This window comes from Heteronotia binoei, chromosome 8, assembly GCF_032191835.1.
Source record: "Heteronotia binoei isolate CCM8104 ecotype False Entrance Well chromosome 8, APGP_CSIRO_Hbin_v1, whole genome shotgun sequence".
Classification (NCBI taxonomy): Eukaryota; Metazoa; Chordata; class Lepidosauria; order Squamata; family Gekkonidae; genus Heteronotia; species Heteronotia binoei.
In genome coordinates, this window is record NC_083230.1 from 101509341 (window position 1) to 101523703 (window position 14363).

The window sequence follows — 14363 nt, forward strand, 5'->3', positions numbered from 1 at the left end:
CTCGGTTTCGGAGATGCTGGGGCCGTCGGGGTCGACCGTGGCTTCACCGGTGGGGCGACGTCGTGCTCCTTCGTGCGTAGCTCTGGGGATTTCGACGCCGACGGGGCCGCCTTCACTGTACGAAACGACGTTCGGGACCGATAAGATGTTTCGGAAGCTTGGTCCCATTCGGGTTGTCGCGGCGGCAGCCATTGAAAATGTGGCTGTACCGGATAGGCCCCATACAAGTACTGCCATTGTCTCTGGTCCCACGGGACGTGGGGCGGTGCTCCGCGGGGCAATCGGCCGTCATCCTTGCCGAGAGGAGATCGTGACCTGCTGGCCGAACGGTCTCGAGGCCGATCACTCGGTTTGACCTGCGGGCTTCGCTGCCGAGGGGTGCTTCGGCCGAGAGGGCTGCGGTCGGTACCGATCCACTGGCCCGGTTCAATGTCCGAATCAGAGTCCGAGATGACCAACTGCGTCGACCTCGACTCCAAGGGGGTGCCCGAATGACGTATCGGGGACGCGAAGAGCTTGAGAGGAGGGACGATCGGAGCCGTGGGGTCCACGGGAGACACCGGTGCCGAGAGTGGCGCCGATTTGTGTCTCTGCTTCTTGTCCTTCTTCCCCTTCACAGTCGATGCCCCTTTTTTCCTCCTTGCGCCGTTTTGCTGGCGTCGAGGATTCCGGAGTTACCGCCGAGCCCGACTTTTTTGTAGGGCGATCGGCGTCGGAAGGGGTCTGGTCGGTATCGACCGACTTCGGTGCCGACTGGTCGGAATGACCGGAGGGCTGCTCCGCCTGCTCCTGCTGGCGAGGTGGAAAAAGGGCCTGCTCCATCAGGGCCGCTGCAAGTCGGGCTGCCCTGTTCTTTCTCGTTTGGCGCGAAAACTTGGCGCAATGAGGACAGGAGTCCGGACGGTGTCTCTCGCCTAGGCACAGCAAACACAGTTCGTGCCCGTCCGGAGGGGCGATTTTACTCCCACACGAGGAGCAGCGGCGAAAAAACCCCCACCGTCTTTCCATGCGAGGGAAAGCAAACGGCGGGAAACCGAAGAAATAGGGAGAGGGGGCCCCAAAGGGCGGGAAAAGTACCCCACTCTCCCGCAGCTACTTACTAACTAACTACAACTAAACTAGGAACTACAGCTATCTAACTAGGAAAAAACAGAAGAAAATTTTTTATCCAAAGATAAGTTCACCGACCGTAGCAAGAAGATCGACTGATCAGCGCGGCGGTCAGAAGAGAACTGGCGGGATGTCCGCTCCTGTCCCAGTGAGCATGCGCGGGGGGGGGGGGCGGGCATGCGCACTGGGACGTCGGCGCGGAAATCCGCAGCTTTTGAAGTTTACCGATCGAGATCGGCGCTGGCGCCTACTCCCATCAGTGTGATGCACAGAGACCACGAAGAAGATTAAGAGTAGTATTCTCATTTAAATGGTGGGAATAAGAAGCGAAAGGTGAGTTCTTCTAAGCAGGGATGCTCAAACACCTGCTAGGACAGATCATGGCCTGTTCACCAGTTGAAAATCTCTTTTTGACTGCAGAGTCACCAGACTAGATAACACCAGTGGTCTGACTCCACTCTTGGACCAGACCTTATCAGTGGCTAAACAGGTTAGTGGTGCAAAAAGTAGACTAGGTTTTTATACCTGTTCTTGTCTGCCTTAATGAGTCTCAAAGTGGCTTACAATCACATTCCCTTCCTCTGCACACAACGGACACCTTGTGAGGTAAGCAGGGCTTTCCTTTTTTTGCAGGAACTCCTTTGTATATTAGGCCATGCACCACTGATGTAGCCAATCCTCCAGGAGCTTACAGCGGTTTTAGTACAGGGCCTACTGTAAGCTCCAGGAGGATTGGCTGCATCAGAGGTTTGTGGCCTAAGATGCAAAGGAGGTCCTGCTACAAAAAAAAATCATGGAGGTAGGTGAGGCTGAGAGAGTTCAGAGAGAACTAGCCCAAGGTCACCTGGCAGGCTTCATGGAGGCCGTCTCCATTGGCTGCATTTAAGAAAACATGGAAAACAGTCCTTTTCAAAGGATGGAAAGTGAACTCTCTCTCTTTTCTGGCAGATTTGGATGTGTATTATCATGTGCTGTTTTTATTTCGTTAAGGGACATGGATGACTCACTAGGGATTTTGTTAAAATGTGAGAGGGAAGGCAGGAAGGGATGAGCCAGTGCCCTCCTTTTGTGGCCCTTTCTTATATGCCCAAGGTAATGCCAATCACCATTTTGGCGTCAGGAAGTAATTTTCCTCCAGGCCAGACTGGCGCAGGGATCCTGGAGTCTTATTTTGCCTTCCTCTGGGCATCAAGAAGAGGTCACTAGGGGAGTAGGGGGGCTGTGAATTTCCTCATTGTCCATGGGTTGGACTAGATGACTCCGAGGATCCCTTCCAACTCTATGTTTCTGTGTTTCGTACCCTTGCAACTTGTTGTTGTGGTATTAGCTGCCTTGAGTCCAGGGTGATAAGTCAGGATATGATACATGATACAAACAAAATAGTATGGCCAGGTGAGGTGGTACTCCTCTGGGAGCAAATCATTACCCCATCAATACTGATGGATCAACTAGAACTAAATATGTCTTGCCTGGAAATCTTCAATGCCACACTGAGGGAGGAAAATCTTTCCTTTTTCTGATCTGCTTTTCCTTTCCTTCCCCCAGTTCAACACATTATGAACTGTCCTTTCCCCCTTTTCTGTATTCCACACATTATGAGCTTTCTCTGAGGACTCATGCTTAAGATTTGTTTGCTACTTTTCATTATCATTTTTTTTTTTTGAAAAACCTTTCTCAGTAGTTAGATATACTCATAAAGGACCTGAATAATCACTCGAGGGGGCGATGGCAGAGAAATCCATCTAAAGCATTGCTTGAGGAAGTCTTAGGGTCATGCTATATGATGTCTTAAATGGTTATTGAGGGCAGACCGAGGCCCAAGTTCCTAGAACGGCATGAGCAATGTGATGTCCTTACGATAACATGCTCATTAATGCAAGGCTGACCTCCACTGCCTGGCCCTCCCTCGCTCCTCCCTCACTTTTTTATTGTAATTTGACAAACACCAGCTTTCAAAGGAGCTTAAAATAACAAAGTCCTTTATCAAGCAAAAGAAGAAACCTGCCCCTATCTCAATACATCAGCCGCAAATCTCTGCAGAGATCATTAGTGCTCATCCGCCCAGCTTTCTTCAGCACCATCATCCATCATCTGCATCAACACCACCACCACCATCATCTGGTGATCATTCATCAGGGTCAGCGCTGGCATGATCTATGAAGAAGACAGAAAGCACCTTCCACTGGTCCATTTGCTAAGTTTTTACAAGGAAGTAATAAGAAAGAGGAACTTTGGGCAAGAATTCTTCTAAAATGCTGGACTGGATATTGAGGCAGATGAATACATGAAGTTGAGGAAGATGAACACATGAGTCAGACCACTGTTAAGGGCAATGTTGTCTATTCTGACTGGTTTCAGTTCTCCAGAGCCTCAGGAGAACTGAAACTAACTGATCCTTTTAATTCAGGGGTGTCAAACACACAGTCTGGGAGCCGAATCAGGCTCCTATAAGGCCCCCGAGCATCTGGCTATTATCTGCTTCTGTCTCCCTCTCTCTTGCTTCCTTCTGCATAACAGCAAGCTGCATAACAGCTTAATTGCACAGGAGCTACAGAGCAAAACCTCTGTCTTCTTCATTGGCTGAGGCTCCTCTAGGGGAGGAAAGGGGGAGGAATAGCTTGCTTTGCCAGGCTCTCTCAATCATACAGCCGAGTTACTGAGCCAAGCCTCTCTTCCTTTTATTGGCTGAGGCCCTTCCCCTCCTGGTCCCCTGGGGAAGGAAGGAAAGAGCCAGAGCTTCCTATGCCCAGTTCCCTGGATCCCATAGGAGAAATTAAAAAAAGCAGCTTTAAGATCAATGAGTGCTAACGTTTTAAGCATGTTTTAAGTTTTTAAAAAACATATATTTGTGTTCTTTATAAAATTTATATCTCTGCTACTCAGGCCTCGGATTCAGTGGGAACTCACAGGAGCACAGCTCTTGAACCTTTCTGAGAGTTTCACCTCTTCCTTTTGAGAGTTCCACCTCCTTGTCCATTGAATAGTATGTGCAGCTGCATAACAATCCCTTTTTTTCTACAAAATGACCCCTGCTGCTACATAATCTGAAATAGGTACACACATGGCTTGGCATGGCCCAGCCCAGCAAGGTCTCATTTATGTCAGATCCATCCCTCATAACAAATGAGTTCGACACCCCTGTTTTAACTGGAGATGTCGGGGATTCAACCTAGGACTTCTTGAACAATGTTCCACATCCAGCAGACACTGCCTGTTCAAGATCAACACTGTTAGTCACTGTTGTCTTTGAGTATCGCAGTGGTTTTTCACTGTGTGCATATTATTAAGTATCCCAGCTGGGATTCTTTTATAATTTCACACCTCATGGCATTGATCTCATGTGACTATTCTCACTTGTTCATTTTACATTTTCAGATCATTGGGGAAGGGGGTGAAACAAGCCCCTCTCATTGTTTCTTTCTTCTCTGGTTGATTGCTTTTCTCTTGTTAATCAGTATGTGAAACATTATCTATATCCTATAACTAATGGTGTAAGGGACAACAGTAATTTTGGAGATATCAATTGAATTTGGATATCTGAGAGGATCAATCCAGATCACAAAATAGTAATCCCATTCACTAAAGGAATTGTTATGTGGTTAACCTGGGCTGAATTCACAAGAGTGAGGTTGAATTTGGCATAGAGTTCCACCAGATTGGGGCCAGGACCAAAAAGGCCCTGGCCCTCAATGAGGACAGCCAGACCTCTTTAAGGCCGGGAACCACTATATTATTGTGCTATAATGCAATAGCCTTTTTGTTAAGTCCTCAGAAAGCCATCTAGTGGTGCAGTGTTGAAAATGGTTACCACAAGGAGCTGACAAGAAAAATGGCACTGATATTGGGAGGACCTTTAAAAATATGCACCTTCTCAAAAAGATTGTAGCAAAGCAGGTCTGGTAAATATTATATTTGGAAGCAAGGGAAGACCTTGCTTTAGTTGGCAGTGTGTTGGTGGGAGCTGAACTTTGAGTACTTAATATTTTGGATTAGTTTAACATTTCTGATGTATTTAAAATTGTACTCTGCATTACCTCCGCTGCATAGTTGCTAGGTTGGGTTAAAATATATTTAATAATTATGGTGGAATACCTGACAAGACTAAAATAGCTGGAATTACAGAGTACACAAACTCCCAGTCAGTGTTCTGAGACTCCTATAGTTGTATCCTGGTTAGAAAGTAAGGCACCACAGTGAAGAGAGGCTGAATTTTCCTTCATCACTGAATTTGTGCGCAGAGCATAGTTTTCAAAATACCGCAGTGCGGGGGGGGGGGGGGGGCGGGAATGAATGCAGTATTGAGTCCCTGAGAGTATCGTTAGGAAGTAATCCGTTTGTAAATTGAGGTCATGGAAACTCTTCAGAAATCAATTAACAAAACCTTGTTTTGTGTATTTCAGGTCGAAATGCTAGAGCACAAATATGGGGGCCACCTGGTCTCTCGGAGGGCAGCCTGCACTATCCAGACGGCCTTCCGCCAGTACCAGCTCAGCAAAAACTTTGAGAAGATACGGAACTCGCTCCTGGAAAGCCGCATGCCTCGACGAATTTCTCTGAGGAAAGTCCGAGTCCAGAACTCTGAAAGTTTTTCTGCTGAGAAAGCCCTGGTCGAAGGATACAACTTTGTCGGCATCCCCTTGGTGAGATCCCCATCTTTGCCTGCCACAATCAGTGGGGCACTGACTGAACTGGAGGACTCTTTCACTGAGCAAGTCCAGTCTTTGGCCAAATCTATCGACGATGCCCTCAGCACATGGAGCCTGAAGACGATGTGTTCCCTTCAAGATGGCGGCTCCTACCAGATAAGAGAAACATTTAGTACTAGTGCAATGCAGCCCAACCAAGACTTGGAAGCTGAACTGAAGGACCAACAGAAGGAGGAAGGGTTGCTGCCAGATACACTGCCCAAGAGCAGCAGCACTCTTATGATGGCCTTCCGTGACGTCACTGTCCAGATCGATAACAAGAACATCTCCGTCTCCTCATCTACCTCGGTGTCTATGGCAAACTGCCTCACTAACAACACCCAGGCTGGGATTTCTCAATCTGCCAAAATTGAAGAAATCCCAGAGGAAGAAGGAAAGAAGGGCAAAGAGCCTCCAGCTTCCCCAGAAAGGCAGCCTGAATCCGCAGTCCTCCAGAACAGTCATACAATAGCTGAGGTGAATGTCAACACCAACGGTCTGGGGGGAGGGGAGACGGAGACAGAGCAAATGGTGATGCAGAAGCTCCAGTTTGACTCAAACAATGAGACAGGGCAGAGCAAGGGCTCAGAGGCCGAGAACGCAGACAACTCAGAGCAGCTCAGCAGTAGCAGCACTTCCACCTCAGCCAAGTCGGCCTCCGAGTTGTCCTCAAAGGAAGCCCTGCAGGCCATGATCCTCAGCCTTCCACGGTACCACTGTGAGAACCCAGCCAGCTGCAAATCGCCTACTCTTTCCACAGATACCATGAGGAAACGGCTGTATCGCATTGGGTTAAACCTTTTTAACATGTAAGTGGCTACTACTAGTACTACTACTAAATTTAATCTCTCTTGGGTTTCCCTCAGTTCATGACAACATTAGGTTACTAGAAATAATCACGTTAAGCTCATTCCAGTGACATTACTTTCATATTCAGGAGTTCAGTCAACTGTAGGGTTGCCAATCCCCAGGTGGGGGCAGGGAATTCCTCGATTTGGAGATCCTCCCTCTGCTTCAGGGTCATTAGAAAGTTGGGGGGGGGGGAGGAAATGTCTGCTGGGCACTCAATTATTCCCTATGGAGACCAATTCCCATAGGGTATAATGGAAAATTGATCTGTGGGTGTCTGGGGCTCTGGGGAGTTGCTTTTTGAGGAAGAAACACCACATATTCAGCATAGCATCTGACGACTCTTCTCAAAACACCCCCCAAATTTCAAAAGGATTGGACCAGAGGGTCCAATTCTATGGGCCCCAAAAGAAGGTGCCCCTATCCTTCATGATTTCCAATGGAGGGAAAGCATTTAAATGGTGTGCGGTCCATTTAAATGTGATGGTCAGAACTCCCTTTGGAGTTCAGTTGTGCTTGTCACAACCTTGCTCCTGGCTCCACCTCCAAAGTCTTCTGGCTCCACCCCCAAAGTCCCAAGATATTTTTCGAATTGGACTTGGCAACCCTAGTCAACTGTGGGGACCCCAAGTATCGATTTACAGGGCTCTTTTTCTAGCAGGAGCTCCTCTGCATATTAGGCCATACCCCCTGATGTAGCCAATTCTCCTGGAGCTTACAGTAGGCCCTGTACTAAGAGCCCTCTAAGCTCTAGGAGGATTGGCTACATCAGGGGGACATGGCCTAATATGCAGAGGAACTCCTGCGAAAAAAAGAACACACGGATCCCCAACGTGGGTCCCCATGGCTTCTCATTGGCTATTGGAAATTTAATTGGCTGCGCAGCTTTTTTAAAAAAGTTTTGCCTTGACAGCAGCTGCCACAGTGCAAATCTTTGTACTGTTACTGAAATTAAGCTGTGGCAAACATTTTGTGGCTGGCATGCTTCCTGCGGCAGCCATTTTGCAGCAGCCATTTTGTGGCTGCGTCCATCATGCCACATCAGAATTTCAGATGTGCCCACAGGCTTGAAAAGGTTGGGGATCCCTGTTCTATTATGATCTGGCTACCGTATTGACAGTCAACTACAGACATGAGAGATAAAAAAAAAGAGAATCTGTGTTGATAGGATCAGCACATAGAGCACTGAAGATGTATCCCTAATGGTCATCCAAGCAGGTTGTGTGGAAAGAAAGGCTAGCTATCCCAGTTACCTTCTGTGGGCTCTAAAAAGCAAAAGGAGGCTTTAAAAAAAAAAGAAAAATTGCCTCCCTTTTCATGCAGACTGCGCAAAGATTTGCTAGTCTGGCCTGAACATCTTGGCTGCTGTGTTCATGGTTTTGGTAGAATTTTGCACCTGACAGAGACAATTTAGTCTGTTTCTCAACTCAGGCCAAGGTTCTGTGAAAAATAGGTGTAAGTGTAAGAAAGTGCAAGCACAGCTGCTGCCTGGTAACGGGAGTCAGCAGAGGTCAAAAGCATTCCATTTCGAATTTGTTAAAAAGGAGCTTTGGATCTGTCTGTTGACTCATGGTGTGGCTGTCTGAACCACAATAAACCCTCAAGGAATGTTGCCGTTTGCCCTTGTGTAGCTTCATCCTACATTTCTTTTCCATGGATTATTGTTCCTTTCATTCAATGGCAGCAACAGATGGCTTACCTCTGAGACTGCTCTTTTTATTTACTCCAAGAAGGTAGAAATTGTGTTACATTTATTTTGCTCCTTTTATTTTCTTGCACCCTGCCTCCAAGGAGTTCAGAGTGCCATTTTTTTTTTAAAGTCATCATAGCCACCCTGTGAGATAGGCTACACAGAGAGGTGTCTGACCCAGGGTCACCTAGAAAGCTTTATGATTAACCTGGGATTTTGATCTGAATCTCCTTGGCCCAGAACAGAAGGTCTATTCACTGCACTTTGCCAGTTCTGATGTATTCCAGAAGGGTTAGGGTGACTTTGTACGAATTGCATTGCAGCCACACGAGGGCTGCCTTAAGGTGTTTGTTTCACAAATGCTGAATAATGCACACTCAATCCACTTTCAGTGCACTTTAGGCTGCTAGTGGAATTTGGCATTTCAGACAGTGAAGTCCATCTGCAAAGTGCAATAGAAGTGGACTGAAAGGCCATTATTCCATGTGTGAAAGCACACTAGTGTTGTCAGTGTGGTGTCTAGAAGCCCAATTTTTTGGAGAAGGCTGTCTCCCTGGAGAAGCCATGACACCCATTACACTGGTTAGGGGGTAGCCACTTGTTCATGATAACAGTCAGGCCTCATTTTGGGCAGCAGCTCACAGGAGCGGAGCTCTGGAACCTCTAAATTTTATTGTGTTTTTTCTTTCTTACCCCTCCCCCCCATACTTGCTTCTGGGCTCCATTGTTCAAACCTCCTGTGAGGATTTTACTGAACGCTAAGATTTGACAAACTGTCTTAATATTTTCTGCCACAAAAAATGGGAAAATTACCAAAACAGACAGATGGGAATCTTCATCATGCCACTGAGACCACATAGGAGAAAGTAATTTTAAAAAGTATGATGAGAGTAAGGTTTTATTATGACAATTCTAATTCAAGAAGCATTTTAAGGTAAATTGTTATTATTAGTATTAGTTTATTTATATTCCGCCCATTCCCCCATGGGGGCCCTGAGTGGAGTACATCAAATATACAATAATAAAACAAAACAATCAAAAACAGCTAAAATCATAATAAAATCAGTTACAGCATTGAGCTCAGAATCTAATCTCCTTTGCCTATTAGGCCACACTCCCCGATGTATATTGTTACATAACCCACTGGCCCCTGTCAGTAACAAACAGTCCGAATAATGATGAAATAGCAATACTATATTAATAGTATAATTTTTTCAGCAGTGATGATGGTATGACATGATGGTACAGCAGGGGAGGCCAACCCATCTAACAAATGGAAGGAAGGACTTTCAGAATTCCTTCCCGATCTAACAAGATGTAACCTTCAGATGCTAAGCTGATCTAATTTAGTACACCTTCCGGTGATGTCAGGGGTGTGTGGCATATGCAAGTGAGTTATGCAAATGAGTTGTGCTGATGAGCTCCGGCACCTCTTTTTCTACAAAATGACCAATGAACCACAATCACCACCAGAAGTAGCAGGCAGTCATGTGAGGGCTACCAGCATACACAGAATTCTGCAAACATTGAGTTTTTATACACTCCCCAGCAAAAGCCCAGTTCCTGCTGAGTATTTTTGCTCAGAATATCCTAGTAAAAGATGTAACTTTTCCTTTGCCAGACCTTGCCTGCTTATCAATTTATTTATTTATTTGCTACAAGTTTTATCACTTGCTTTGAGAAGCTGGGGTTGCGGGGGAGGATAGTTCCTCCTCTCTCCCTCATAACTGTCCTGCAAACTAGAGTCTGCCCAGGGCTTTTTTTGTAGCAGGAACTCCTTTGCATATTAGGCCACACATCCCTGATGTAGACAATCCTTCTGAAGCTTATAGGGCTCTTAGTACAGGGCCTCACAATCCTCTCTGGTTCTCACCATCCTGAACAATTTAGTGTCATCTGCAAACTTGGCCACTTCACTGCTTACTCCCAACTCCAGATTATTAATGAATGAGTTAGAGCATGGGACCCAGTACTGAGCCCTGCGGCACCCCACTGCTTACCGTTCTCCACTGTGAAGACTGCCCATTTATACTCACTTCCTGCTTCCTATTAATTAGTCAGTTTTTGATCCACAAGAGGACCAGTCCTTTTACTCCATGACTCTCGAGCTTACTAAAGAGCCTTTGATGAGGAACTTTATCAAAAGCTTTCTGGAAGTCAAGGTAAACAACATCTATTGGGTCCCCTTTGTCCTCGTGTTTGTTCACCCCCTCAAAGAACTGTAACAGGTTGGTTAGGCAAGATCTTCCCTTACAGAACCCATGCTGAGTCTCCCTCAATAACTTATGTTCATTAATGTGCCTACTCATTCTGTCCTTGATAATGGATTCTACCAACTTTCCCGGTATTGAAGTCAGACTGACTGGCCTGTAATTTTCTGGATCTCCTCTGAAACCCTTTTTAAAGATGGGGGTGACATTTGCTTCTTTCCAGTCCTCAGGAACGGAGGCAGATTTCAATGAAAGAGTACATGTTTTTTGTCAGGAGATCCAGAAGTTCACCTTTGAGCTCTTTCAAAACTCTTGGATGTATTCCATCCGGACCTGGTGACTTATTAGTTTTTAATTCGTTGTAGGACCTCCTCTCTTTTCACCTCAATCTGACTCAGGTCTTTCAACACCCCTTCCAAAATTAACGGTTTTGGAGTGGGCAAACACTTTCATCTTCCACAGTGAAGACGGAGGCAAAAAATGCATTCAGCTTCTCGGCCATTTTCCTTCAGCAATCCTTTTAGCCCTTGGTCATCCAAGGGCCCCACTGCCTCCCTGGCTGGTTTCCTGCTTCTAATATATTTGAAGAAATTTTTATTGTTGGTCTTTATGTTTTTTGCAATATGCTCCTTATAGTCCCTTTTTGCCTGCCTGATCAGTCTTGCATTTGATGTGCCACAGCCTGTGTTCCCTTTTATTAATCTCACTTGGACTAGCTTTCCACCGCTTAAAGGAATCCTTCTTACCTTTTACAGCTTCCATTACTTTGTTAACCATGCAGGCTTTTCCTTATACCTGTTTGTGCCTTTCCTAACTTGTGGTATATATTTTATCTGAGCTTCTAGGATTGTAGTTTTAAATAGCCTCCAAGCTTCCCCAAGGGTTTTGACTTTATTTACCTTTCCTTTCAGTTTCCTCTTCACATGCCTCCTCATCTCAGAGAATTTACCCCTTTTAAAGTAAAACGTGGTTGTTCTGATCTTTTGGGGCAACTCTGTATTTATACAAATGATGAAATCAATAACATTATGGTCACTGCTCCCAAGTGGTGCAGTCACTTTTACATCTCTCACCAGGTCTTGGGCATTACTTAAGACCAAATCCAAGATCGCCCCACCCCTGGTAGGTTCTGTGACCATCTGCTCCATAGCATAGTAATTGAGAGCGTCTAGAAACTCAATCTCTTTCTCTTGACCAGAACACATATTGACCCAATCAATCTGCGGGCAGTTAAAATCACCTATTATGACACAGTTTTTACGTTTAGTCGCTATCTTTAATCCTTCCATCCTATGATAATCGTCCTCTATCTTTTGATTTGGTGGGCGCTAACAAACTCCTATAGTTAAATTTCCTTTTGGGCCTTCTATTTTGACCCAAAGCATTTCTAGAAGGGAATCTAATTCTCTGACCTCAATCTTACTGGACTGTATACCCTCTCTGACATACAGAGCCATCCCACCTCCAACCCTTCCCTCCCTGTCCTTCCGATATAACTTATATCCAGGAATCACCATGTTCCACTGATTCTCCTCATTCCAGCAAGTTTCTGAAATTCCCACAATGTCTATGTTTTCCCCCCAACACTAAACATTCCAACTCCCCAATTCTACTTTGAACACTTCTAGCATTTGTCAGGTCACACAGGCTTTTTGGCATCCTTTGGAATGGCCTACCAGAGTGAATATGGAGGGCATCATCGCCCTTTTTAAAAAAAGATAATCTCTTCAGCAGACCTGACAAAGTTTTTAAGCAGTGCATCCCTACCCACCATACCACAGTGTTTGTAGTTTATTTTTTTTTTTTTGCTATCACATGACATGATTATGCTTCCTCCAGCTTTCTGGATTTTTACTGGCATGGCTGTAGCTCTTCAGCTTTCCACTGATGCTTTTTCAAAACCTACTTTCAGTACATTCAGGATCTCTCCATTGTTGCTTTCCCCAAACCTGCTTTGGTGCACTCATTCCTGAAAGGTCATACCAAAAGGAGGTCAGGAGCAAGTGTGGATGCGAACCTGCAGATTTCCTCACCTTTCTGCTCACATTGGATGCCCTATCTGGGACCATTTTCCTTCCCCTCATAATTCCTTTCCACTTCTGATGGGCCTTTTGCCATTAAAAAATTGCTATTGTGTTTTAATGACAATTTAAACAAAAGAAGAAGAAGACTGCAGATTTATACCTCGCCCTTCTGTCTGGATCAGAGACACAGAGTGGTTTACAATCTCCTATATCTTCTCCCCCCACAACAGCAGCTGCCCTTTCAAGGACAACTCCAGCAATAGCTATAGCTGACCCAAGGCCATTCCAGCAGCTGCAAGTGGCGGAGTGGGGAATCATACCTGGTTGTCCCAGATAAGAGTCCACACACTTAACCACTATACCAAACCACACTGCAGAAAGCACACTGATGGTAGTAGAGGAAATGCCAGGGGAAAGTGCAGGGGAAAGTGCAGGGGGGGGGGAATTCTGGTGTGTGGAAGCTCTATTGCCACCATTTGCATTTTCACACTGGAAATGCTCTAGGATTCGCAGTAAAACTCTATGGTACCATAGAGTTTTTAGCATGAGTCCTAGAGCATTCCCGCATAATGTCTCCTGCACAATGATGTAACTTCAGGGTGACATCACGCTGGGGATGGCGTGTGCTGGCAGAGCTCTTCAGGGGCAGGGATCCCCTTGGAGGCCTGCTCCCTGCTGGAGGGTTGGGGCCCTCCTGGGCAGGGGATCCTCCGCCCCCAGCAGGAGCTTGGCAGCCCTAATTTTAACAGCTGTGAGAGGGAAATGGGGAATCGTCCTTGGGTGAAATCAACCTATGACTGAAGTTTGGAGTCTGAGAGAAGAAGAACACCCAGCCAGGTAGACAGATGGAAGGAATCCTGTTCTTTCAGTGCCTCATGTTCTTGTCAAGGCTCTGACAATTCTCACAGACATTATACATCACAACTGCGTATGTGATAATTGCTTCTGATTTATGGCAAACCTAGGAGTTTTGTTGTTGTTCAGTTGCACAGTCGAGTCCGACTCTTTGTGACCTAATGGACAAAGTCACGCCAGGCCCTCCTGTCTTCCACCATCCTCCGAAGTCTGCTCAAATTCGTGTTTGTTACATCAGTAACGCTGTCTAGCCAGCTCATCTTTTGCCATCCCCTTCTTTTGCCTTCTGTCTTTCTCAGCATCAGGATCTTCTCCAGGGAGTGCTCCCTTCTCATTTGGTGGCCAAAGTATTTGAGCTTCAGCTTCAGCATCTGACCTTCCAGGGAACAGTCAGGGTTGATTTCCCTTAGGACTAATTATTGACCTCCAAAACATCCTCTCGTTAACAGCCTTGCTCAGGTCTTGCAAACTGAAGACCCTCTCTTCCTTGATTGAGTCAATCCATCTCATGTTGGGTCCTCCTCTTTTCCTGCTGCCTTCAGCTTTTCCTCGCACTCTTGAGCTACAATCACACACACACAATAATGGACTTTAAAACCTCTTTCAATGCACTTTGCAACTGGATTTTTGCCAGTTCACACAGTAAAATCCAGTTGTAAAGTGCATTGAAAATGGATTGAAAATGCATTATTGTGTGTTTGTGTCATTGTAGCCTTTATGTCACAATTATTCCTCAGTTTGTTTGAGACCAGAGTAAGCCAGGCATCGGTCTTTCTGGATTCTTTATCAAGGAATGGAGAGAAAAGAGGGTTTGCTGAGTAATGCTATTTAGCATTACAAGACTGCAGTACTGAGCGCTGCATTGCAAGATTTTCCTATGTGGTCATATCTTGCTTGTCTTACAGGAGTAATCAATGGAACAACACGTGTTCTGGTTGTA

At 45.8% G+C, this 14363-nt stretch overlaps 1 protein-coding gene across 7 annotated transcripts in view; it reads left to right on the top strand.

Moving 5' to 3' along the window:
* IQSEC3 (IQ motif and Sec7 domain ArfGEF 3) overlaps positions 1-14363 on the top strand; it is a 268326-nt gene that overhangs the window by 201625 nt on the left and 52338 nt on the right. For all 7 annotated transcript variants that reach the window (XM_060245739.1, XM_060245740.1, XM_060245746.1 and 4 more), the window contains exon 4: positions 5511-6604. In XM_060245739.1, coding sequence (XP_060101722.1) covers positions 5511-6604 — 1094 coding nt within the window. The remainder of the gene's footprint in view (positions 1-5510; positions 6605-14363) is intronic.